At 43.9% G+C, this 25869-nt stretch overlaps 1 protein-coding gene across 2 annotated transcripts in view; it reads right to left on the reverse strand.

Annotated features, from left to right (window-relative positions):
• Window positions 1-25869, reverse strand: part of Oca2 (OCA2 melanosomal transmembrane protein) — a 206787-nt gene that overhangs the window by 84981 nt on the left and 95937 nt on the right. For both annotated transcript variants that reach the window (XM_050140365.1, XM_050140364.1), the window contains exons 19-20: window positions 1180-1239; window positions 422-526 (exon numbers count right to left, since the gene is read on the reverse strand). In XM_050140365.1, the coding sequence (XP_049996322.1) occupies window positions 422-526; window positions 1180-1239 (165 nt within the window). The remainder of the gene's footprint in view (window positions 1-421; window positions 527-1179; window positions 1240-25869) is intronic.

Here is a 25869-nt window from a genome sequence, read left to right on the forward strand (position 1 = left end):
TATATATATTAAAATCCCTGCATAGGCCAAGTATCAGAACCCATGCAGACTGCTCCGAATAAGGAATTTCTGCATTTGAAGATAATAAAGGCAACAACTCAGTCTTTTGGTGTCTTGAAGTCCCTTTAAAAAAATCAAACATTTGTTTCCTAGGAGGGGTAGCAGCCCTCAACTGGCCTCCCAAAACAGACAGTCACCCATGATGTATCCACTCTGAAGATGCTGATCTCTGGCCTGTCATTGGCCTCTTGCTCCCATGTCCATCTGCCTTGGGCTCAACTCAAGTTTTTTTTTTTTTTTTCCTCATGTGTAAGAGCAACTGGGGAGCTGGTTTCATACTCTGCTTCTTAGGAAGGAAAGCTGAGCCCGAATGATTGCAGGCTAAGGTTGGGCCTTAAACACCCAGGAACACACAACTTACCATCGTAGCAGTAAATGGGATGTTGTCAATCAAGGACGACGCCAAGGCTGACACCCACACTATTAGCACGATGGCAGCCGCCAAGCGCTGATCTTCTGGGACCATCTAGAAGGAGCAGATAATGACCATGCTACTCATTAACCACTGGACTTCTCGACCATACATGCAAAGAGTCTTCTGACAGATGATAAGATGAAGGTAAGCATAGACAGGCAAGCCAGGAGTGGATAATGGCCATGCTACGTATTAACCATTGTACTTCTCAATCACACACACACACATGGTGTCCTCTGACACATGATAGGATGAAGGTAAGCATAGGCCTGCAAACCTGGGCCACACTCATACCAGGAACCTTGGCCACAGGGAACAGAGGGTCCATGGTCAGGCAAGTAGCTCTCTAGGTTGAGGAGCAAGCATTCCATCCCCACATCTGGTGGCCACAGAGCCAGGTCCCTCCTGCTCAGCAGCCTAGCAGAGTTCTAAGGTAAGAATCTCTGTAACATTCACTCCCTGTGTGCTGCCCCTTCTTAGACATATTTAACTAAAGGCCAAAGCAAGATAGCAAGCATCTATAATTACATATCCTTTGATCGAAGTATCCCTTCAAGGATAAAGTAAGCTCCCTCCCTTCAGTGCTCTGGACATAATTGAGGTAATTAGTGTAACCTTACCAGACATTTCTTTTCTTTTTTTTCCTTTCATCAAAAATCAAAAACGAGTGGCCAGAACACATTCTACTAGAACATTCAATGTACCTTGATCAGCAAGGCAGTCTGCTCTCCCACATACTCTACTAGGTGAAGGTGCGCCAAGGCCTGGAAGAAAGGGGTGTTTTCACATGAGAATAGATGTGGAGTTCTTCTGTCTTTCAAATCAGAGGGGAATAGAACCAGCACCGGGTTATCATTTCTCATTTAAGATTAGAGTCCTTAACACAGTCTATAAATAGATTTGCTATCATATATACTCAGGAAGACACACAGAGGGGGAAACGTACAATAGCGGAGGCAGGAATTCCTCATTGATTTTTGTCAACCTATATGAAAGAGACCATCTGATTGCACACGAAGAAATGCCAATCCATAAAAAAGGTCTTTCAGAGTAAGCTGCATTTCCAATTTCAAAGTATCTTGAAAGTTCGAGGTGGTTTTTTGTTTGTTTGTTTGTTTGTTTAATGCAGTTCTTACAAACCTTAAAGCAAGAGGGGAAAAAAAAAGCACATCTCCTGGGCACATTTCCATTTTCCCAGCATGAGGAATGTGTCTTCCGGGGGATGGGGTGGGGGGGGAGCAGAACAAGATAACAGAAGCTCAGGAGATTGTGCTCAGACCACAGCTCCGTCTCAGGCAGGAGACCCAGCACCGGGAAAGGACAGCAACCCCTCTGCCCATTACTGCTGCAGTGTGGGACATTTCCTCTGGAGTTTCATTGAGGGGAGGGTAATATGGAAATGTCAGCTTGAGTGTGTGTGTGCATTCAGGTTACAGAATCCCGACCCATCTGTCGTTTCCAAGTGGACTCTGTTTGAAGATGGTAGAACTTCAAAAGCAACTCTCAACTTAGTTTTTAACATTACTAGATCAGGATAATCCACCCGTGTCAGGGCTGCCCAATTCTGATGCTACCAACACTTGGAGCCTGTCAACCTCATCATCCTCTAGGAATGTCTGTGAATCCCCTCAGAGACGCGCCTCTAGGGATGTCTGTGAATCCCCTCAGAGACGCGCCTCTAGGGATGTCTGTGGAAAAGGGACAGCAAGTTGAGTAGCAGCATTCTTCTCCCTTGACTCCCTGACCATGGCAGAGATGTGATGGAGGAGGGTCATCTGTCTATGTGTTACTCTCATTGGTTAATAAAGAAACTGCCTTGGCTTTTTGATAGGGCAGGATTTAGATAGGTGGAGTAGACAGAACAGAATGCTGGGAGAAAGAAAGCATAGTTGGTCAGATGCCATGGAGCCAGTCGCCAGGTCAGACATGCTGAATCTTTCCCGGTACGTGGTGCTACACAGATTATTAGAAATGGGTTAATCAAGATGTGAGAATTAGCCAGTAAGAGGGCGTAACTAATGGGCCAGGCAGTGTTTAAATGAATACAGTTTGTGTGTTGTTATTTCGGGTGTAAAGCTAACCATGCAGGAGCTGGGCGGGACGAAAAACAGGCCTGCTCGCCTCATCACTACAGCGACGTGACTGTCTCCCTCATGCTTCTGCCACTTTTTCCATGACGAAACTCTCAAATTGTGAGGCAACACATATTCTCCCTTCCTCAGTATGTTTCTGCCAAGTTATTATAGCAATGAGAAGAATAATACAGAAGATTGGTATGGCATTATTACGTTTATTCTTTCTGCAACAACAAAAGGCAAAGTAAAGCAAAGGGAGAGAGTTGGTCTGGGCCTAGAACTTGATGGTCTAGTCTGTCGTGGCGGGAAAGGATGGCAATAGGAGCATGAGGAAGTTGGTCTTTTTGCCTCCACTCTCAGGAAACAGGAAGAGATGAATGCCAATGCTTTACTCTGTTTCACCCTTAATAACAATTTAGGACCTCGGTGCATAAAATGGTACCATCCACATTTAGGGAAGGACTCTGCTCTTCAGGTAAACTGTTCTGCAAATGCTGTCATGGCCATCCTGTCTCTAAATCCCACTAGACTGACTGTCAACCTGACCATGTGACACTTACCCATTTGGATTACAGCCTTGGACCATCAAAGAAAAACACAGGCTGAGTCTCAGAGGAGACTAAATAAATACCTTTACTAGCCAGTAACCTAACATAGCCCACATTTAATTAAATGATAATGAACATTTAAAAAATTAAATCCAACTTAAACTTTTGTCCAATTTGCATCAAGATTTTCTGCCCAATGATATATAAAGATGCTCCAATGTGTACATTTATCCACAGTGTGCTGTGCACATCTTATGTGTACATGCAGATGCCTGGTATCACATGAAATCTCAAAACCTATGTGCGCAGTATGAAAAGATAACATAGTATCTTCAACGGACTTGAACATTCCACCAAATAACGCTTTTCAAAATATCTGACCTCATAATTAAATAAAAGTCAAGTTATAAGGAAAATACGAATGCTGTGCCTTGTGATATAAGGTGGTAACTCAAATACGCAGTGATTCCATTTAGCACGGATAAAGTCGGCAAGTGTAATACGTTTGGCATTTGTGTGTATGTGAAGTCTGTGCATATCGCTATCTCCATCCATGATACACAGTAGAGAAAAGGGTGTGCTATACCTCACAACACCACACAGGACACTGGAACTGTGCCTGGGGAGAAGCCAAGACAGGAACTCCTAGCCATCACCTCTGGAACAATGGGCTGCAGAGCGCAGGCCCCTCTGCATCCACAGACTCTGGACACAATACTCTTTAGTGCATGGCTGGATTGGTCAGCCATGTGAATTTTCTGCAAGCAAACACTACCCATAGCCTGGTAGAAGCTGCAAAACTTGAGTGGCAAAGACAGAAAACTGGCATGCAGCTTGAATAGGGCAGCTACCTGAAGTCAGGACGTGGGAGCAGCAGTGAAACTGGAGACTGGCCAAACCAGTGACACAAGTCATCCTGAGAGAGATTAATGCAGGCTCTCCTGAACCCCAAGATCACGATCAGTGATGAGATTGCAGCCTTGGACCATCAAAGACAAAAGAAGACAGGGATCCAAGTAGAAGTACCAAAATAGGAAAGAAATAACCTTTCACAACTGAGAATTCATAGGTAAAAGATACTCAAAGAATGTTGTTTAGAGGAACTAAGGGTCGAAGAGTATTAAAATGTCAACTAAAATGGGCCCTTTAGGAGTTAAAGATGAAGGCTGTCTCAGAGTCACATGATAGCCCTGAAAATATCAGGTGTGTAACTGTGGGAGAGCAACATTCAAATCAAACAAGCTAAAAAGGGAAATTGAAAATAAAGACATGGGGCCGATAACATGATAGATTTAAAGCCAAGTGTGTCAATGGCGTCATGACAGATCCAGGTGTTTTCAGCCAGGTGTGGTGGGACCTGTGATACTCACTGTGACAGTCCCCGCACTTGAGAGACAAAGGCACACTGATGACCCGAAGAGCGACGTAGGCTACATAACAAGTCTGAGAGCAGCCTTGGCTGCATAGAATAATCTCATCTTAAGATAATAATGAAATAGGCAAGGCAATAAGATAAAATAGCAAGGTAAAATAAAATCAAAATGAAAGCCTTACTTAAATATGGAAAGTCGTCACACTGGATTAAAATCCAAATATATAAAATTTGTTAAAGATACCCAAAAGTAAACACGCAGAAGAAAAATACGTACCAAGAGTATTTTAACTAATGAAAGCTTCATGCTTCTTTTCATTACTTATAAAAAGCAAGCGATTCTAAATCACACATAACCAATAACATAGACTCAAAAGTAAATGAAACATAAACAGCTCGACCAACGGGGCCAAGGAGACAATTCCACAGTCATTTCACAAAGCTGACTGCACAATCTCAGCCAAGGAGCACGGTGTAAGCAAAAGTAATTTGAATAAAAAAGAACACAGGACTGGCAAAGTAGCTCAGGAGCCTGGGAAAGGCACTTGACCCCAGCACGGACAGCCTGAGCTTCATCGCAAGAACCCATGTGATAGAAAGAGGTAAGCAACCCCCCCCCCCACACACACACACACGCGGTCCTCTGACCTCCGCATGCTCAGGACGGCACTGGATATAAACATGACCTCGTAAGAGTGCAAATGTGGTTGATGTGCATGGGAAAGTCTAAAGGATGTTGCCAAGGTGAGCTGAAGAGAAACGTGCAGCCTTCCACACAAATACTGAGCAAGGTAAAGCGTGAACATAGAAAGGCCAGCGTCAAGAAGTTAACAAGGAACAACTTAGGTCTTTAAAGATAAGGAATAATAATTACAATTACAAGAGGAGAAAATAAAAAGCAAAGTCATAGTTGGTAGTTTTACTAAGACAACTACAGGGAAACTGGTAACAGAAGTAAGTGGTGGAAATAACACTTAGAGTATGGTATCAGCAAGAAAGGGGTCTCACTAAAGAAAACAAGAAATGAGTATGCGGTAAATGACTAAAGACCCTTCCAAAAAGTCAGATGGAAACCTGCTTATCACTGCTGAAGCTCCCTCACACACACACACATACAGACACACACACACACAAACACATACAGACATACACACATACAGACACACACAGAGTCTCACACACACACATACAAACACACACAGAGAGACACACAGACACACAACAGAGTCTCACATACACACAGATACACATATACAAACACACACATACACATACAGACACACACACAGAGTCACACACACAAATATACACAGAGTCACACGCATACAAACATACACAGAGACACACACACATACACATACAAACAGACACATGTATATATACAGACACACACAGAAACACACACATATACACACACATACAGACACATGCACACATACAGACACACACAGGGACACACACATACAGACACATGCACACAGTCACACACACACAGACATACATACAGTCACACACACACATCAGCAGTCACAACATAATAGAACAGCAACACCCCTACTAGACACCACAAGCTAACAAATAAAAAAAAAAAACAGAGACAGGAATGGGTTTCTTCTTTTGGAATTGTTAGTCAGTAAGATCCTAAACTATCACCAAACACTGCAGGCTGTGGCCAGTGTGCTCGGTAAGCCTCCAGAACATGATTGTAAGACCCTAGTTTTGAAGGACGTGAAGACCCCATGCACTGTCATCCCTGAACATGGAGCTATTCCCCCGATTATCATCTGGACACCTCGTCCATACTAGCCAGCTCTCACAGCCCTGGAAGGTGCCATGCATCCTGTTGTAGGAAGAAAGTAAGCATCGATCTTACCCAGCTGTGAGCCCTACAAACCACCCTGACGACCAGCCTTCAAAACATGCTCTCCGGTGCGAGAGTGGCATAAACATCTTGGGAGTAACTGTGACTTTCTGATGGAATCTTAGTCCCGCACTGCAAGAGGAAACCAATACCAGGCCCAGTGACTGATCTAAGAAGCAGTGACTAGGCAGGTCATAAGACCTAGGGAAGAACCTACTACTATTCCTGTTAAATAATCATAATATTAAATTTACTCCTAATGACATATTGCTATGCCCATAGTTTAATGCTTCTCTCCGCTTTCTTCAGAGAAGTTTCTATGTGCAGTGGATAAGGATCAACACAAAGATCCCAAACTGGCGAAGGGACAGAGAGCAAGAGCCTGCAGAATTCTCAGTCCTAAATGCAACACCTATACTGAACCCCTTCTTCCCACGGCTCAGGGATAGTTGTGAAAGAGGGGGTGTAAAGGTTGCAACAATCCAAACAGTAAATGAATACAGGGAAACCATGTCCTCTGGATACAAGGCAGTAGTAATACTTGTTATACTAGGAACTGTTACAGTTGTACATGTGACCTGGAGCTGTTACGGTTATACATGTGAACTGGAGCAGTTATGGTTGTACATGTGAAACCACAGGGAGAGAGTAAATACAGCCAACATTTATTCTACTGAATTCTCAAAGAATTCGTTTCTCAAGATAAACAAGTGAAGCTGTAGAAACAAAATCAGATACAGTGTAAAACTACAAAAGCCAAAGAAAATTCTAGCAATCTTTTTGCTTTTATTCAAATAACCACCAGTTTCATTACTATTGACTGAAAAAATCTTCCCAAATGAATGCTTCGACACTCAGGAAGTGGGACCCGCCTGGAGGGAGCAGGGCCTGGGGTCACGCACTGGGGATTGTCTCTGTCCTCTGGCCCCTCCTGGACCTCTGCTTCTAGCTGCAGGGAACCTCTTGAGCATGATGTCTGTCCAGAAACAATGAAGCCAGGCAACATGAACTGCAACGAAGCCAAGCGGTACTCCCAGGTCTTCTGTGGCAGCAACAGGATGGTGATTATCATAGCCTGCGTCTTCTTTCTGTTTACCTTTCAGATCCGATCCATCAAGCACCTGCTGACTCCTCCAGTTTTCCACCACGTGGTCTGCAAGGGGAGACTTCTGCTTTTGCCTTTCTGTCCTTCTGCCCTTTGCTCCGTGCGACACAGCAGGTACACTATCCAGAGAAAACAGCGTGCTAGATGTATTTCCCGGCCTTGGGGCCAAGTTATGTTGTTATTATCAACACAAATGCGTCATCGTCTCTAGGATTTTCAAATATTTCCTGTCGTCGATGTTAGAGTTTGTGGCTTGCTGAAATTTTTATTGTGACTTTGAATGCTGTCAAATGCTTAAAAAATGATTGAAATGATCATATGGGCATTTGACAGCATCCTATAATGTTAGTACAAAGAATGAACTTCTTGACTTTAGGATGCTAAATCAACCCTGTTACTAAAATAAAACTGCCTTGGTTGTGTTGCCCTTTTCGTATACTGTGGTATCCAGTTAGTATCCTTTTTTTTTTTCTTCGAGATGGGGTTTCACTATGTAACAGCCCTAGTTGTCCTGGAACTAGCTCTTGTAGACCAGGCTGTCCTCAAACTCACAGAGATCCACCTGCCTCCGCCTCCCAGGTGCCAGGGTTAAAAACATGCACCACTACCGCCCTGCCTCCAATTAATATCTTGTTAAAGATTTTTCGATTTGTGTTCATGAGATCTGTTGCTCTGAGTTTCTTTCTCCCATAATGCCTATGCCCAAAGAGTTACAAAGTGAAGTTTCCTCTTGAAATGGTTTTATGGGATTAGAATCGGTTCTCACTTAAGTCTGAGAAAATTCTACAGAGAAGTCAGCTGTGTCTGAACTTTTCCAGATGGGAACACTGACATTATTAATTCAGCTTCTCTGATTGATGTAATAGTATTCAGAATTTCTATTGCAACTTAAGTCAGCTAGGATGTTCTATTTCAAGACAGTAGGTTCATTTCATGTAAATGCGTGAACTGATTGCTGTAAATGTATTAATATATTCTCCTTGTTACTTTAAAGTCTGTAGTGTCTGGGTTATAGCTCCAGGTTCTTGTTGATGTTGGCAGTCTGTGTTCTCTGATTTCTTGGTGAAGGATTAGCTTTCTAGCTGATGTTCTATATAGTCCTCTTCCTGTTTTGTTGGCGCTAATCTTCTCTTTGTTAGTTTTTCTCTTTCTGTGTGGTTGTCTTTGCTCTTTTCTTAGAATCCTCTTAAAGCAGAGCATCAGATGACTTTAGAGTTTCCTTGTTTCGTGTATTTCATCTACAATTTTCATTTTCAGCTAGTCTTTGCTCTGTCAAAAAAATATTATATGAGGTGGTTCAAATTCTTATTTTTTTTTTTTTCTCCTGCTCTGAGGTCTGTCTCCCATGTGCATAGTCCTGTAGTCATCTGGAGGCTTGAGTGACTCGGATATCAGTCAGACTCTCTAGGCTGGCTAGCTGGCACACGTCCACCATCCCTGAGCTGGCCAGTTACCTGTTCAGCTAGCCTGCGGCAATCCCACACATCCAGGAACTGACTGAAACTTGGGCAAATCCTGAACAGCCACTGGTTGAACCCTCTGGCTGTCTTGTCTCAAGTCCTCTGCCCGGCCATCCCACAGGTAACACTGTCTGGTCCTCTAGAGAGGGTGCTGGCAGTCAGTGTCACCATGAGACTCCATGACAGAGGCCTGCCCTGGGAGAGTCAAGCCACCCATGAGAGGGCTGCTCAGTCTTTCACTCACCGTCCCCAACACACACTCACTTCTGTTCTTTGTTCAAAGTCTGAGCTCCTTTGGTTTCCTGTTTTGTCCAGATTCCAGTTCTAATCAGAGGGAGGAATGGACATTAGAGGGTTTCCAGTGGTCAAGCAGAATTGGAGTTGGCCATCCTTGCTTCTTGTGTAATACAGGCAACATGGGAACAACCCAGGTCTACGCTTAGAAGCAGAGAGAACATGCTTCCCTGTGCCCATCTTCTCCTCACTGGTGGACCCACATCTCATGAGCACCCCAGGAGTGGGTGAGAACTGAGGCAGGGTCTCCTGTAAGCCGGAACCCTCTACAAAGTTAGGCAGAGCAGCATGGACTCTCAAAGGACGGGAAAGGGGACAGTCCTCAGAGCCTGCTCTCACAGGCTGTGCTGGGATAAAAGCACACCAGTGCTGACACCCGAGACGTTAAGCAGAAAGCAATGCCTTTGGGCTTCGTTTTCGATTATTTTCCCTTGCTGAGTTTTTTTCTTGTCATAGTCCTTGCCTCATTTTAAAATCTGACCTAAGATAAATAATCCAAATTTTAATCACTCAAACATAAAATATTCTTACGTCTTTAACAGCTGATGCATTTATTTATTTTTATAAACATTCTGAATACATTATAATGGCAATCGTTTTAAATAGACTTGAATTAGACTGCTATTTTGGGAATAACGTTGTGGCAACTTATAAAAGGGAAAAAAAACTGATAAAGAGCTTATTGTAAGTCGTGTTTGCCACCACGTCCAAAAATCAAACTGCCCATGTATTAATCGTCCCCGGGGTTATGCATGTGTCTCCTCATGGAGATCATTGGTGATCTTCCTTCTAAGAAAGCTTTTTCGTAGAGACTGAGGTTTAAGAGAGAGTCACAGCCAAGCATCATGTTCCTGTGTCTGCAAGAAAGCCAGGAGGCCACTCTGAGAGTCTAGTATGAGCCTCTTGAGATGCTCCTTCTGGCCAAAATCAGCAAGCTTTGGCGTCATTTGTAAGTTAATCGCTCATCCTGTCTACTTTATATCTCATAAAAGAAAACCATGGAGCCACATGGATGAAAACCAAAAAGGAGCAAAATTTAAGATCTCTTTGTATTTTTGTAATAATCAACTCTTATTAGTTTTTACTTCTTCTTTGATGTTGTTTCTCTTTGTTTGGTTTTCTTTTTTTTAACAGGAATAGGGTTTTGTTTAGTTGGGTTTTTCTTGTTTTTATTAATAATTATTATTTGTTATTTCCCCCAAAGGTAGGAAAAAGCATCACGGCTGTGATAGTATCCTTGGAGATCAGTGAGGCTTCAGACCTCACCTCCCATTTCCCTGGTTCCCCTAGAAAGGTAAACGCCAGCACTGCCGCTCACTAGGGTTCAGATTACTCTATGAAAGGGAAGACGCATCCAGGATTTGTTGACTCCAGTAAGACCGTGATTTCCTCCAGGTCGGAACATCGCTAAATGTTACCTCTGGCTCTGAATAGAAATGGCAGTCTAAGCTACAGAAAGCCTTCCAAGCTATTATTCCCTCCTTTGAAGAGTTAACCCACTGTGCAGGAGTTCCAGCCTTCACAAGCAAACTGGGTCTTTTGAAGACATGCTAAGGGGTAGGAAGAAATGGTTATCCCCTTCATGAAGCCACCCAGAATTCCGTGCTCCAGACTGCCCCTCACAGAGCTCCTACCAAGCAGCACCACAGCCTACCAGTTTCCTGCGTAACTAAGAAAAGCGCAACATTGCCTTTTTCTCCTACTTTCTTCCCTTCGACAGTGGCCTAAGTCTCAGCACGCTGTTCTGGGCACTCTGCTCCCTCGGTTTCTCTGAAGCTACCCACCCTCCTCTCTTTGGTCATGCAGCCTCTTGCCTGCCTAAAACTAACATGCCTTTCTCTTGTCTTCCTTCTCCCAGCAGCCACCACGGTGGCTAATTGAAATCTACTTGTCCTTTCTAGTCCGTTTTTAAATTATCCTATGAACTGAACTAAGAGCCCGAAAGAAGGAAGTTCAGATTCCTCAGTAACAGGTATTTCTGGATCTATAGACTTCAACGTGCAGGGACACTCTCAGCTCTCACCAACACCCAATAGCAATTCATCTTCAGTGACAGCTATTCTGTTACTCTGTGTAATCACTATGTAATTTCTCCCGTGACCTTAAAGCTTCCCAAGACAGGTAATAGAATAAGAATTGCAGAACTTCTATGTTATAAGCCCTATGGTTTATGAATTTCAGTAACTATACATACACACTCAGGCACACACACACAAATATGTGTATGTACACACACACATGCCCAAACACTAGGAGCCAGGGAAAACCTAGCAGATCACAGCAGAGGCTACTTTGAAATTTGGCATGACTTATCAACTATTAATACAATTATTGCATTCAGCCTATAAATTGGAGCCTTTATGTGGCCTATTAGCTGTATGACTATTGATTGTAAAGACAAAGAATACAGAACTGCCCGGGAAACAGGCAACCACCAAAACCTTCCAACGGTGGCAGGGACTATCATTTATTTATTTATTTATTTATTTATTTATTTATTTATTTATTTATTTTGCTATTTTCTGTGTTTGAAATTGTGATAAAAAGATATAAATAAAAACCATCTGACAAGAGGCTTTCTCTCTGAGAGCCTCTCTCCACACAACAAATGACTATCGCATTCCCGGACACACCGCTGAATTAATAAGAATACACATTTTATAAATAGATGGCTATCATAATTCTGCATCTCACATGACTCAGTCTCCTCTGCATCCTTCCTTCTTTGTCGTTATTTATTGAGCACATGCACTGTGGCTCACACTGTGAGGCAGGCTGGGATTCAACAACGGCATCCTTACTGGTCTTCTAGAGCTTAAATCCTGGCGAAGGCCAACACAAGAAAGAATTGCATGTATGTATAGGCACACACATGTACTTTAGAGCGTCATTATCATGCAGAACACACAGTAAGCTGCTGGACGATCATGGAGTGCTTGAGGAAGCCAGCAAGAAGACACGGAGCTCTTTCCATGGGGTGATGAGGGAGGGCCTCCCTGAGGATGGGCATGGAGCAGACACTGGAGGGCAAGCTAGCTCCTAGCATGCTGGGGAGGAGCCCCCCCATCTAGAGGTAACAGGACAAGTGCACACCCACCCAACAAGAAGCCACTGTGTGCAGTGGGAGCGGTGTCAAGAGGAGTGAGCAGGAGCTGCAGCTAGTTTGTGTGCAGCTAGCGAGGTCATAGCTGAGACTCGGGTGTTACTCCAAGTACAGCTAGAAGAATGTGCTGCTGTCCGTGGTACAGAAACTTATTATTCTTGCCTCCCCAATGCCAGAAAGGACGGATGGTGCCCATGGCAGTAAAGGAGGATTTCTGCTGCTCGGATGGCTTCCCCAAAAAGCTTTTCAGTATCGTAGACGAAAGGGTGAACTCGGGACTTTTGAACCACAAGCCTTCCAAGAAGTCATATACTCAGCTTGCTCTCCAGCAAGCCTGAAATAGCGCCAACTCTCATGTCATGCTAGGATTTCCAGACAAAGGAAAATTTAAATATGTTTCTGTAAATTTGTAAAGGTTTTTAAAAAGCATTTATTATTTAATATGCATGTGTATGTGTGAGCCACTGTGCTAAAGCAGAGGTCAGATGATAACCAATGGGAGCCCATTCTCTCCTTTTGCCATGGAGCCCAAGGATAAAACTAAGGCACTCCGGTTTGGTGGCAAGTGCTTTACCCACTGAACCTGCTCTCTGGCCCTGTTCCTGAAAACCATTTCACGCTAACGGTTAAGAGAAGACACATAGTATTTATAGTCTCAAGACTAGGAGAATAGATGCAAAGAAATTTTACCAATATCTTACTCAGATCAGTGTATGAGAAGATAAAATGTCCAAGTCAAAATCAAATAGCACAAAGGAAAAGAAGACTACCAAACGGATAACTTCATGGAACTTCCAGTCCAGACCAAAGTCCAACATCCCTTTCTCCTACATCATCTCTGAGAAACTGCAAGAAGCAAGCAAGTGGAGGAGAACTCTGAAAGTGGAAAGGAATCCAAACTGGTTTGGGATACCAGGATAGATGAGGAACACAGCTGAAAGATGTCTGCCAGACCTCAAAAAAAAAGAGGCAGCATTTCCCAATCAGTTTTGACAAGAGAAGGAATCCCATGACCGGGCATGCCTGGAGTCTCAGTCCTCTTTGACACTTGATAGATAAAGATAGATGACAGATAAATAGAGAGATAGATAGATTGATACATACATACATACTAGATAGATAGATACATGATAGATAATAGATAGATGATAGATTGATTGATTGATTGATAGATAGATACATGATAGATAGATAATAGATGATAGATGATAGATTGATAGATAGATGATAGATTGATAGGTAGATAGATAGATAGATTGATTGATTGATAAATAGATGATAGATAATAGACAATATAGATGATAGATAGATAGATAGATAGATAGATAGATTGATAAATAGATGATAGATAATAGATATAGATGATAGATGATAGATAGATACATGATAGATAGATACATGATTGATAGATAGATAGATAGATAGATAGATAGATAGATAGATAGATGATAGATAGATACTAGATAGATAGATAGATAGATAGATAGATAGATAGATAGATAGCTGGATGATAGAGTATACAAATTCTTAGAACTTTACATTTTTTCTCACTGTGTAACTGAGGTTACCATGGGAAGAACCAGTGGTTACATACAGTGCCCCGGAGTCCATTCAATATAAGCCACCTAAAGCAAGTCTCTAAAAATGGGAGTCGTGGAGGAAGAGCCCTGAGGGCCTGTGAGACTCATCCTTCCAATCTGGTATTCCTGCCATTGGAGTACGGAAAGGGTGACCGAACTGGAAAAGAGCTGAAAGGGTGGTTTAAGAATGAATGTTGAAATTCACCAACTTTGACAAAAAGCACAAACTTTTAAGTGGCCAAGTGAGCTGTAGGAAAATGATAATATAACAATCCAAAGAAATTCACCAAGACACATCCTAAACATGTAAAAACTGGACTCAAAGTTCAGAAAGAAAAATTCATAACTCTTTTTTTTTTCCCCCGAGACAGGGTTTCTCTGTGGTTTTGGAGCCTGTCCTGGAACTAGCTCTTGTAGACCAGGTTGGTCTGGAACTCACAGAGATCCGCCTGCCTCTGCCTCCCAAGTGCTGGGATTAAAGGCGTGCGCCACCACCGCCCGGCTTAGAAAAATTCATAACTTTTGGTCACGTATTTCCTCCTTTTGTTGTTTGCAATGGGAACTCACCATGGCTAACCCTGAAAGATTCTCCTATGCCAGTCTCCTGTCCTAGGACACGCAGCTTTATTTCCCCCCTCTCACCCCCCCCTTTTTTTTCTTCAGGGTTTCTCTGTGTAGCTCTGGCTGCCCTGGAACCCACTATGTAGACTAGGCTGGCCTCAAACTCACAGAGCTGCCTGCCTCTGCCTCTCACGTGCTAGTATTAAAGGCCTATGGGATCACACCCAGTTTTACTTTTCTAACTTTTATATATGTATGTTTGTAATGTGTATGCTCTTGAGACCAGAAGGTATCAGATTCCCCAGAGCTAGAGTAACAAGCAGTTAAGAGCCTCCTTACGTGCATGCTAGAGCCAAAGGCAGGTCCTCTGGAAGAACAGAATGGGCTCTTGAAAAGAGCCAGAGATGCTTCTGTATTACCTACGGGAAAATACAAATTCAAGCGACAGTTTCTCATGGGAAACTGTGAGGACAGAGGGAAAAGCTGCAGTGTTTCTCAAATGCCTGAAGAAATAAAGCTGTATCTTTATGGATGAAGGAAAGCTAAAGACTTTCGGGTAGATCTTCCCTTACCGGCTAATGGAAGGTCTGCTTGGTTGAAATGTCAGGTACTGCTTGGCCATATGTAGTTCCAAAGCCTTAATATCATCACACAGAAATGAGTAGACAATCTCCATTATCAAAGCGGTATCATTGCTCCCTCACGGAAGCAAGGAGAATTGCCTGAAACATCACAACAGCCCTGGTCAGAGACACCTCAGCACTTCAGGAGGATTTGGGGGGTCTATGACAACAAAGTTCTGACCCACCCCAGAAATAAATATAGAAGATATGAAGCTGAGGTGGTGGCTGAGCTCAGAAGCACATGGCATCAGGGAAGAAAGTCTAACGGCAATTCAGACTTACTTGACAGTCTCCTATAGAAGCCGAGCCCAGCTCCCAAGGCCGGGGAGCCTTGGCGCCTCTCCCCTTGCCTGCTTTAACTCTGTTACAGGACACACTTGGAGCATCTTCCCCCATAGCTCATGTGTTGGAAACCAAATCCATATGGTGATTGAACTCGATGGTGAGTCTTTGAAATACTTAGGACAAGACAAGGTCAAGAGAGTAGGACCCTCTTGATGACGTCAGCATCACAAGAACCAGGAGAGACTGAAGTCAACGCATGGGCTCTGTCTTGCCAGATGCCCTCCATCATGCCACAATGTACTAAGAACTCCCTCACAGGTATCAGGGCCGGGCCGTGTTCTTGGGCTCCCAGCCTTCAGAACTGTGTGCCAAATAAAGCTCTGTTCTTTATAAGTTATTCGGTTTCAGCTGTTTTGCTTTATCAGCAGAAGATGGAGTTAGGCAATAAAGAGAGCCAACGTTTTCAGCTATGGCTGTAATTGAATTGGCATCACTATATCATATAGCATTTGACAAGATTTATATCACTAAGACTGGGGACAAGTAACTTTCTCCAAAAAAAGGGGCGAGGCATAAATTTCAACAATCCCAAGTAGAGACCTGGTCTGGGGCACCTTCTATGTGTCCCTCAGTCCTGCCTCCAGCTTAGTTTTGTTCCCCAGCTTCCGCCCTGCCCCCACCTCCCCTTTCGACCTAGGAAAGTCAGGTTGGTTTGTCTTCTGAGAGCCGGTGAGTGTGGGAGACATAGGTAGGAGCAAACAGGTGGAAGCAGGGGGCCAGCACAGCCCCTACCAGGAGGGCGGCTGTTTCTTCCAGCAGCCTCCTTCATGGCACAAGGTCGGGTCACCCCCACAAGAACAGCTCTTACTTCAAGCCTGTAAAGCTATAGCCTCTGTGGCTATGACATCCAAGTTCTTTGGACAACTCAACATACCCATTCCCCCAACCCCAAACTATGACTTTGGGCATATAGTTCTTTTCCTACTGAAACCCTGTCTAACAAGAGGAGTCTTTAGTCACCCAGAACTGGGGATTAGCTCATGGGAGAACATTTGCCAAGCATGCACAAGGCCCTGGGTTCTAGGTTCAATTCCCATCACCACATATAGACACTACACACACACACACAAATCACACACACACCATACATGCACCACACACATACACACCACACACACCCTACACACACACCACACACATACAATCCCCCCATACCCCACACACACCCCACACATACACCACACACACACAGAGACACAGACACACACACATGCATAGTCTGCAGAGCTCTTCCAGGTGAGTAAAAATAGGAAATTATCTAAATAACAAGGGACAGGAGAAAGTTGGCCATGGGACACCCAAACAACCAACACTTTGAACACTTTTAGGGTGATATACAGCCATATGGAGAAGTAATCATAGGAACAATATTAAAGGGTATGTACTACTTGGGAATAATTTCACTAGAAAATCATATGCGTGTATGATTCTAATTTGGTTGTAAATTACCATATACGCACAAAATAGGAACCCTCTACATCAAAACGTTAAGAATGTCTAGCATTGGTATTCAATTATGGATTATTTTGCTTGCGAAGCTGAATTTTGTAATCTGTTAAAATTCTGAAAAACAATTTTTCAAGTTCCTGAGTGTTGTAACACTGAAGGAAAACCTTTTTGTAATCACAATTGCCCACCCCACACACCACCACATAGGGGTTGGAGCTGACCTGGGCTCAGCACCAATACAGCTACTCTGGGTAAAGTCCTGGGTGAAGTGGCAGATGACATCATAAGTGAGTAGCCACTCTGAATCCCAGACTTCACACCGCAAGGAACAGCAGAACACAGCTGCTGAACTCTGCTCTTCTGCAAGGTAAGGGAAGCTAAGCCCGCCTGGGTTCTGCCCAGTGAGCCAGGCTCCCAGTACTGAGCAGAGTACACATCCAGATTTGGAGACTGGGGGGGTGGGGGGGAGTCCCAGGGCCACTCTTCAACTGTTCACCTCCAAGGTTCAGTCTTAAAATGGAAAGATTCCGGGGGCTGGAGAGATGGCTCAGAGGTTAAGAGCATTGTCTGCTCTTCCAAAGGTCCTGAGTTCAATTCCCAGCAACCATATGGTGGCTCACAACCATCTGTAATGAGGTCTGGCGCCCTCTTCTGGCCTTTAGGCATACACGCAAAACAGAATATTGTATACATAATAAATAAATTTTTTTAAAAAAAAATGGAAAGATTCCGCTAAACATTCCCCATTGTTTCCCCTCCATCAGAAATCCTTCCCCCTTAGAAAGGGTAGAGATTCTCCTGTTTCCTGATCCGGGTTAGGTGGCCTGTCTTAGCATGCAGAGTGTAAGAAGCCCCACTGACAGATCTCTTCCAAGCAAAGAATATCGGCAAATTTTGAAGTCAGGAAAGAAGAAACTTTTTTTCTATGTTTTAGCAAAAAGCAGATTCTGAAGAAAATTAAAGCCCGTGTAACGCTTCTTTTTATGTGGTATAAATGATTTGAGAATGTTAAAGTGTATCATTGATTTGATTTACTCAACATATCATGCTCGGAGAATCTCATTAAACGGAACTTATTCAGACCATAATTATCTCTAGAATAATTTTATTTTTGAGTGTTTTTCTTCTTCCCAAATTTAAATATGAATGAATGGATTTTAAGAAATCTGAGGCCCTAGGTTCTCACTCCACACTGTCTTAGGAGGAGCCTCTAAGGAAAAAAAGCCCAACCAAGACCAGATTTTAGAAGCTACACATAACAAAGTAGCAAGAGAGAGGGGTCAGGCCTCTTCCAGTCACCCCCTAAGCCCGCAATACAGGTGCACCTGAAACTACCCCATCCATGGGGCACCCAAGTTCCCTCCATTGATTAGCAACTGAGTCTCTAGCTTCCCTGAAACATTAATGCTTCTCTGTATGAAAGCTTAATCTAAATAAATAACTGGACAGACATAACCACCTCTTTCCAGGCCACTTAATAAATTGGTCTCCTTTTTTTTTTTTTTTTTTTTTTTTTTTTTTTTTTTTTTTTTTGGATTTTTCGAGACAGGGTTTCTCCGTAGCTTTTGGTTCCTGTCCTGGAACTAGCTCTTGTAGACCAGGCTGGCCTTGAACTCACAGAGGTACGCCTGTCTCTGCCTCCCGAGTGCTGGGATTAAAGGCTTGTGCCACCACCGCCCGGCTCTTTTGAAAAGAAACAAAGGGGTGTGTGTGTGTGTGTGTGTGTGTGTGTGTGTGTGTGTGGTCATCTGCAGAGACTCACAACTATAATACTTCTTTACAGTTGGGAGCACTCAGGGGTCACCCTAGTAGAGGAGCCATTGAGGCTGGGGCCTCTTTGGTGACTTCTAAGGAAGAAGAAATCAGAAAAGAAACAGAGAGAGCATCTCTACACCAATGGCACAGTCAGAGAGAACACATGGCAACGGCTGCTCTTTTACCCTCCTCCCTCTTCCTGAACTGTGAAGCCTGATTGGTAAACTGAGTCACAATGAGCTGGTATTATAACCGCAAGGCAGAGTTCTCCAGAGTCTCTCTTCCTATAAATGCCATGCTCCTCACCGCTGGTAAGGGACCACACATCCTGCACCCGGACCCCTGTGTAAGCACGGAGGTCATTTAGGAGTGGGTCACTTCTTTCTTTGTGTATTAGCTGTCCTCTCCTACTACCTGAATGGTGACCCCAGGTTCCATGTGCTTCCCTGAAAGGTCCCATTGTCCTGGCTACAAAAGGAGCCTGGCTCAGAAAACTACCCTGGGAGACTGAAGTGCAGATTCAGAAAGTCGCTAGTCCCGTCTACTCTGTAAGGGGCACTTTCCATTACAGAGAAATGAAGCTAAAAAAAAAAAAAAAAAAAAAAAAACCAGGGATTTCCCCAAGATGCTGGCCCTCCTACTCCATTACTACCACCCCATCCTTCCAGGACAGAAAGGGTGGGAGGATAGAGAAGCCCTTAGAGACCACGTCGGCTCAGGCGAGCTCCGCATGGAAGTCTGGGTCACGACTCTAACTCTGGAAAACTCGTTTTCATCTTGCAGTTCTGTTCTGCTCTCTTGTTATTTGGAATTAATCTTTAATGTTGGCAGAGTGCTTCTTACATATCAGAACTATCTTCTCATTCGGGAAGTAGTCCGCATGAATATTTCATGGGCTAGCCCTTGTAAAACTTTTCTTTTCTTCATTAAAACAACACGGAACACAGAAATTCCTCCATGTGCTAGAACTGGGTCTCAACCTTTCACAGGAAGAGTCTTTAGAAATGATGAGTGTGGTTCGGTGGCCATTAGCAAGAAAAACATTAAAAATTAACATGACACATTCAGACGAGCTTAAACCCTCACCCTTCCCTCCCATTGCACATCAGCGTGACACCGAGTCAGGGTGTAGGTCCCATGAGGCGTGGAGTCTTGAAAAAGATAAGCCTGTTGGGACAACACCAAGTGCAGTAGATCATACTGGGAATGGAATAGAAATTGAATTGAATGGATGGTTTAGAGCAAAAAGACCCCAAGGCAAAGTCTTTGGGCCCTCGTAACAGTCAACAAGGCCAAACGAGTTTGGTACTCTGTCTGATCTCTTACCTGGCTCCTAAATGATTTTAGGGTTCCCTTCTAATGGAGAAGTGTTAAGAGTAGGAAAAACTGCCAGTCAAGAGAAAAGACACTGCCCTCCAGTTGGGCCAGGTCACCCTCTCAGCCAAAGGGCCACCCCTAGGAAGGTGGCTCGCCTTAAGCCATGCTCAAGAGCTAAGCAGAATAGTTAATTCTTTAATGAGAGAACGCGCTTCTTTCTTCGCCGGATCACCACCTCTAGTGAGGTAGCCTGACTGGCCACGGGGCAGCAGGACATCTGGGCCTCAGCCCTGCAGCAGGGTATCCGGGAGGCAGCCTTGCAAAGGGGCATCTGGGCTGCAGCCTTGTAGTGGGGCATCAAGGATGCAGCCTTGCAGCATCTGGGCTGCAGCCTTGCAACCTTTAAATCTGACCAATTTTCTTCAGACATGTTTAACTTTTCCTACCCTTCAATTTATCTCCTTCCTGGGTACGCTTTCCACACTGGACAACGACAACTCAACAGTCTGGGCTTCCTTCTCTTCTTCTGTAAAGCTCCTTTCCCCAGCCTGTGGCAGCTTGCGTACTTTCCAATCTTCCTGTTAAACTGCCCTTGAGGTTTGTTCCGTTGAGTCCACTCTTAAATTCTTTTATCAATGAAACTAAGAACCCCCAGGGGGACTCCAGGTCCTTCTGTGTTGTCCCGTCTCAGGATTGATCCTGAAGGAAAACAGGTGCGAGACTGTGGCTGCAGGCCCAGGCTAGCGTAGAGTCTAGTCAGCAATAACAGGCATGGCCTTGAGGAAGATGCCCGGAAGACAAAGATCCAAGCCTGTGCTGATTGGTGCTGTCGGGTCAGAGAGGCGGATCCTTCAACCACGTTGGGATATAAGGAGTCAACCCAGAAAAGACGTTTCTGCTCCAGATGCAGCCCTATCAGGACATTTCCGGTGACTCAGCTGTGGAGGTCACGGGGACTGAGTGGTAGAGAAAGTTCAGTTCAGTCTCACCAAGGGCAGTTTAGGGGCAGTGGGGAGGAATGGGTTGAGGCAGATCAGACACATACAAGAAGTTCCTTGCTGATCTCCACTTTCTGGTAAGTGATATTCAGGTATTCAGGTTTTTTTTTTTTTTTTTGAATTGCCAACCCCAATCCCCAAGAGATGTCTGGGGACAAACCAGGATCAGGTTGCAAAGGGAAAGACCTGGAACTCCAGTCTGACTCCTCGCTCCCATTCACAGCCATTACGGGGTGGGCGCAGGCACTGTGAAATGCCCATGGTTCTGGTTTGTGGTCACCACAGTAGTGCCCCACAGTGTTTGTTGACTGGCTCACAGGGGTTTCATTTTATAAACTGGCAACACAGTACAGCGTACGTCTCTTTTGTCCCAAAACTTTCTCCCCAAAAGACAAGAAAACCAAGAAGAGAAGAACAAAGAACGCTTCTGCTGTGGTTTCAGCGTGTCCCTCACAGGTCATGCGCTAAGAGTTTAATGCCGGACGCAGTGTTGGCGGATGGACCCTTCAGAAGCATTTAGGCTTCTGACGCTCTCCATACTCAGGGTGAATTAAAGTCTTTTCAAGGCAGTGGGTTTGTTCCGGTCCTGCCTCCTCTCACACGCTGTACCTGACCACTGTACAGTATTTCCATCTTGAACTTTCAGCCTCCAGAACCCTGAACCAAACCAACTTCGATTCATTATAAATATCTGTCCACCTTCAGGAATTATTGATAAGGGCAGGGGATAGAAACTGGGGAGGCAGTTTAGAGCTAAAAGACTCCAAAAAGGCGGCACCAGTGAGCTCACCAAGGCCAGCTGGACTGCGACTGAAAAAGCATGGGATAAAACCGGACTCTCTGAATATGGCGGACAATGAGGGCTGCTGAAAAGCCAAGGACAATGCCACTGGGTTTTGATCCTACTTCATGTTCTGGCTTTGGGGGAGCCTAGCCAGTTTGGATGTCCACCTTCCTAGACCATGATGGAGCTGGGAGGACTTTGGACTTTCCACAGGGCAGGGAACCCTGACTGCCCCTCAGACTGGAGAGGGAGGGGGAGAGGAGTGGGGGGAGGGGGAGAGGAGAGGGAGGAGGGGGGAAAAGGGAGACGGGGAGGGAAATGGGAGGCGGGGAGGAGGCGGAAATCTTTTTTTTTTCAATAAAAAATTATATTAAAGAAAAAAGTTTCCGCCTCCTCCCAGAAAAAGAAATATAAAATGGAAAAATAAAAGATTAAAAAAAAAAACCAGGAATGTTTTTGAGAATCTCTCTAACCTCATCCTATTGTGGGAGGCCAGAAATATCAGAAGTGTCTAAGTCAAAAATGTCCGTTTTCCACCACGGTCAGAGGCTGGAAAAGCTAGGAAGGGGGAAGTGGTCTGGTTTTTCCTTATTACTTTACCCTGAAAGAATGTCCCTTTTTGGAAACCATCCTGAGAATGTGATGGCTACCCTAGGCATTCCTGACATCTGGAGCACAGCTCATGCCCCCTCCCCTAATCCATTCACTGAAGCTGTATTAACTCAACAGTGAGGCTCAGTGCTGTCCCATTCCTGTGCCCCTTCTGCTGTACATGAATGCTGCTTTTTTTTTTCTCTTTTTAAAAATTACGTCCTTCTAAATCTCACCCTTTGTAGCCTGTGAACTTCATTCTTTGAATTTATGAGACAGAACCCAAAAGTCTCTGGCTTGGGGAGACTTTGGTGGCCATTGAACACCAGCATCCTAGCCCCCCGAACTAAACACAGCAAGAGCTAAGAAGGGGCCTATTACATTCTAAGAGACTCCAGTATTTCTATGTCATTTCACCTACAGAAAATACACTATGACGCTCGCTTTCCTCATCACTTGAAGATAGGAAACTTCGAAACTGTACAACAGTTAGAAAGCAGTGCTCACCTGTGTCCCCACGACCCTAAAACACCCCACCTCCAATGTCCCCACCACCCTAAAACACCCCACTTCCAATGTCCCCACCACCCTAAAACACCTCACCTCCAATGTCCCCACCACCCTAAAACACCTCACCTCCGAGTGCAGAAGGAGGTGCCAGAGAGGACAGTGGCAGACAGCAGGAAGGGCTCTCAGAGTCTCCCCTCTAGTCCCCTCATTTCTGTAGGGACTCTGTACTTACTGGAGAGAGCCATGGCTTCATGATGGCATTCCATTCAAGTCTGTCAGGTGCTACAGCTATGCTGGAGGTGCATTGTCCTTGCTTGTCCCATCCTCCTGCTACTGACTTTTCCTTTTCAAACAGTGACCTTTCGCGCGTGCGTGCGTGTGTGTGTGTGTGTGTGTGTGTAGGGTACATGTGCCATTGTGTGGAGGTCAGAGGACAGACACTGCTCACCCCCAGCTGTTTCTGACACCTCTCACTGGCCTGAAACACACCAAGCAGGCCAGAGCTGCCTTTATCTGCCCCCTAGTGCTAGGACTGGAAGTGTATGTTACCACATTGGGCTTCTTATTTTTAATGGGTTCTGAGGATTAAGCTTTGACCCTCATGCTTACAAAACAAGCACTTTACCAACTGCACTAGTGCCCCAGTGTTTTTGTGATTTTGTGTTGACTCTAGCCATTCTGATTGGAGTGACGTAGAATGTTAATGGAATGTTTGATTTAGATTTCCATAATGGCTAGTGGAGTAAAATTTATATATATATATATATATATATATATATATATATATATATATGCCATGTGCCTACTCATTTTGTTTGTCAATTTATTGATTGGCTTATTTGAGAATGGAACTTAAACCTTTGCATGCTCTATAGATTTTAGATCTAAATTTTAGAAAGAGAAGGAAAGGGCAAGGAGTTGGGTGGGTGGAATGGGAAGGATCATGGGGTGTTGGGGGCATGATTAGAATAGATTGTATGAAATTCTTTTCAAGAAAAACGCTAAGAGAACAGAAACACTTCTTTATGTTTCAGAGGTTAAGAAAACATGGAGGGTCAGGCAGCGAAATGTCATGCTTAAAGGGGACGGTGGGGAGGTGTTTCTTCCGTCCTCAACTGTGGTGCAGAGGGAGACTGAGAGCCCACACTTTAGAATAACCTAAATTCTTGAAGTCAGAAACCAAAGACAGAATAGTAAGTAATGGGCAAGAAAAACAGTGATGGACCTCAGGGGTGACTTACAGAATACGATTTCTCAGAAATAAACAATAAATTCATGGGATGCCAAAGGAAAAACAGAAATAAATGAAAACATAATTCTGGTCACTGAAGAAAGGTTTTAAAATAACTGAGGAAATTAAATTATTATAATAAACTGAAGAGCCCAACACGCAGCAGAAATGGGAGCCGCGTGGAGGGAAACAGAAGAGAGGAATGGCGCCATTACTGAGCTAGAAGATTGGACACATGTTCAAGTAAAATCACTGAGATTTCAAAGAAGTAAATAAAACCGTGGCCTTCTGCAAAAACAGAATAACACTGATATTCAACTTTCAAAATTAACAACATAAAACAGGACAGCACAGAGGAAGTGGATAGCCAGCGAGAAACTGAGAATCTCAGCACCACAGCCTTCGGGGAAATGAGCACAGTGTCTGACCATTTATCTTCCCCGTCCGTGGCTCTTTCTCTACACAGAGCCAGTGGCGCCTGGAACAATTCACCCTAAGTTCTAATAATGGAATTAAAAACACAGATTAACACAAATCCAATAATTTTCGGCAGCTTCCAAACCCCCCTTCTTTCAATAGATAGGTCATCTGAACAAAAAACAAACAGAGAGATCTAAGAATTAAATAAAAACTTACATTAAAATGGACCTAGCTGCTACAGAGGGCACAAGATCCTCGTTCTCAGAGATAAGCACTAGGGAAAACGGGGATGCTAAACGTGCCGGGTTATTCACTTAACGGAGCAGTATCCCTGCTTTCCACCTGGAAAGCTGAGCTGAGCATGGATGTAGTTAATAGCCTGGGCACCTGTGCTTTCTGTAGGACCAGGCCACAGACTATTGTGTTTATCCCAGACTCTTCCTCCCTAGACCTTTATCTTGAGCACTGTTTCTTGCTCAATAAAAGCCCATCTTTATGGAAGATGTCACTTGTACTTTACAAGAGCTTAAGCAACTTTTATTTGTAGAGCCAGGCCACACCTGATTCCCACAGATTTTTTTCTTTATCTCATTCTCCATAGACCCTTTGCTTGAGCACTGTTTCTGAGTCAACAGAACCCATCTTAACAGAAGAGGCCATAGGGACTTTGTAAAAAGTTTCAGTGTAAACATGTTTTACACTTTGTTGGGCATGCAGAGTTGAATGAATAATCATCGGGGAACATCTTCCCAAGTTGTGCTGTGTTTAAATATGCCAAAAATAAACTGCCTGTGTCGGACACTACAAGTTTGAACCAACACCGGCTACAGAGTCTCGTGGGACCAGATTTCCTTACTGCCTCATGCAGATTGTTCCTGGGCCAGCCCTGGTATTTGAAGAGATTCCCCGCACTTAACAGATATCGATGGGATATTTCACAAAAATATCACAGGATGTACATTCTACTCGGCAGAACATGGAAATGTAATAAACAGGTCACATGCTAGGACAACACACACACATACACACACACACACATGCACACGCACAAACAAACCTTAAAAATACAGCAAATTTGTAATAAATCTATGCATGCTATTTATGTATGATGTTTATGCAATGAAACTTAAAACTAATAGAAAAAAATCTCTAGTAAATACACAAACTCATGGAAATCAAACAAGTCATTACTGAATGATGACTAGGTTTAAAAATAAAATAAAAATGTTCCTGGAACTAAATGAAAGTGAAAGCACAGTGCAAGAAAGCCTTTAGGGAATGTGATTTCTGGAAGGGCTATACCAGTTTGCAGTCTCACTAACAGCGAATGAGGGTTCCCCTTCCCCCACAGCCTTGCATTTGTATTTGGTTGTTTTGTTGATCTTAGCCATTCTGACTGTCATGAGATGAAA

This window comes from Alexandromys fortis, unplaced genomic scaffold (genome assembly GCF_014885135.2).
Source record: "Alexandromys fortis isolate MF-2015 unplaced genomic scaffold, M_Fortis_MF-2015_v1.1 scaffold_39, whole genome shotgun sequence".
Lineage (NCBI taxonomy): Eukaryota > Metazoa > Chordata > Mammalia > Rodentia > Cricetidae > Alexandromys > Alexandromys fortis.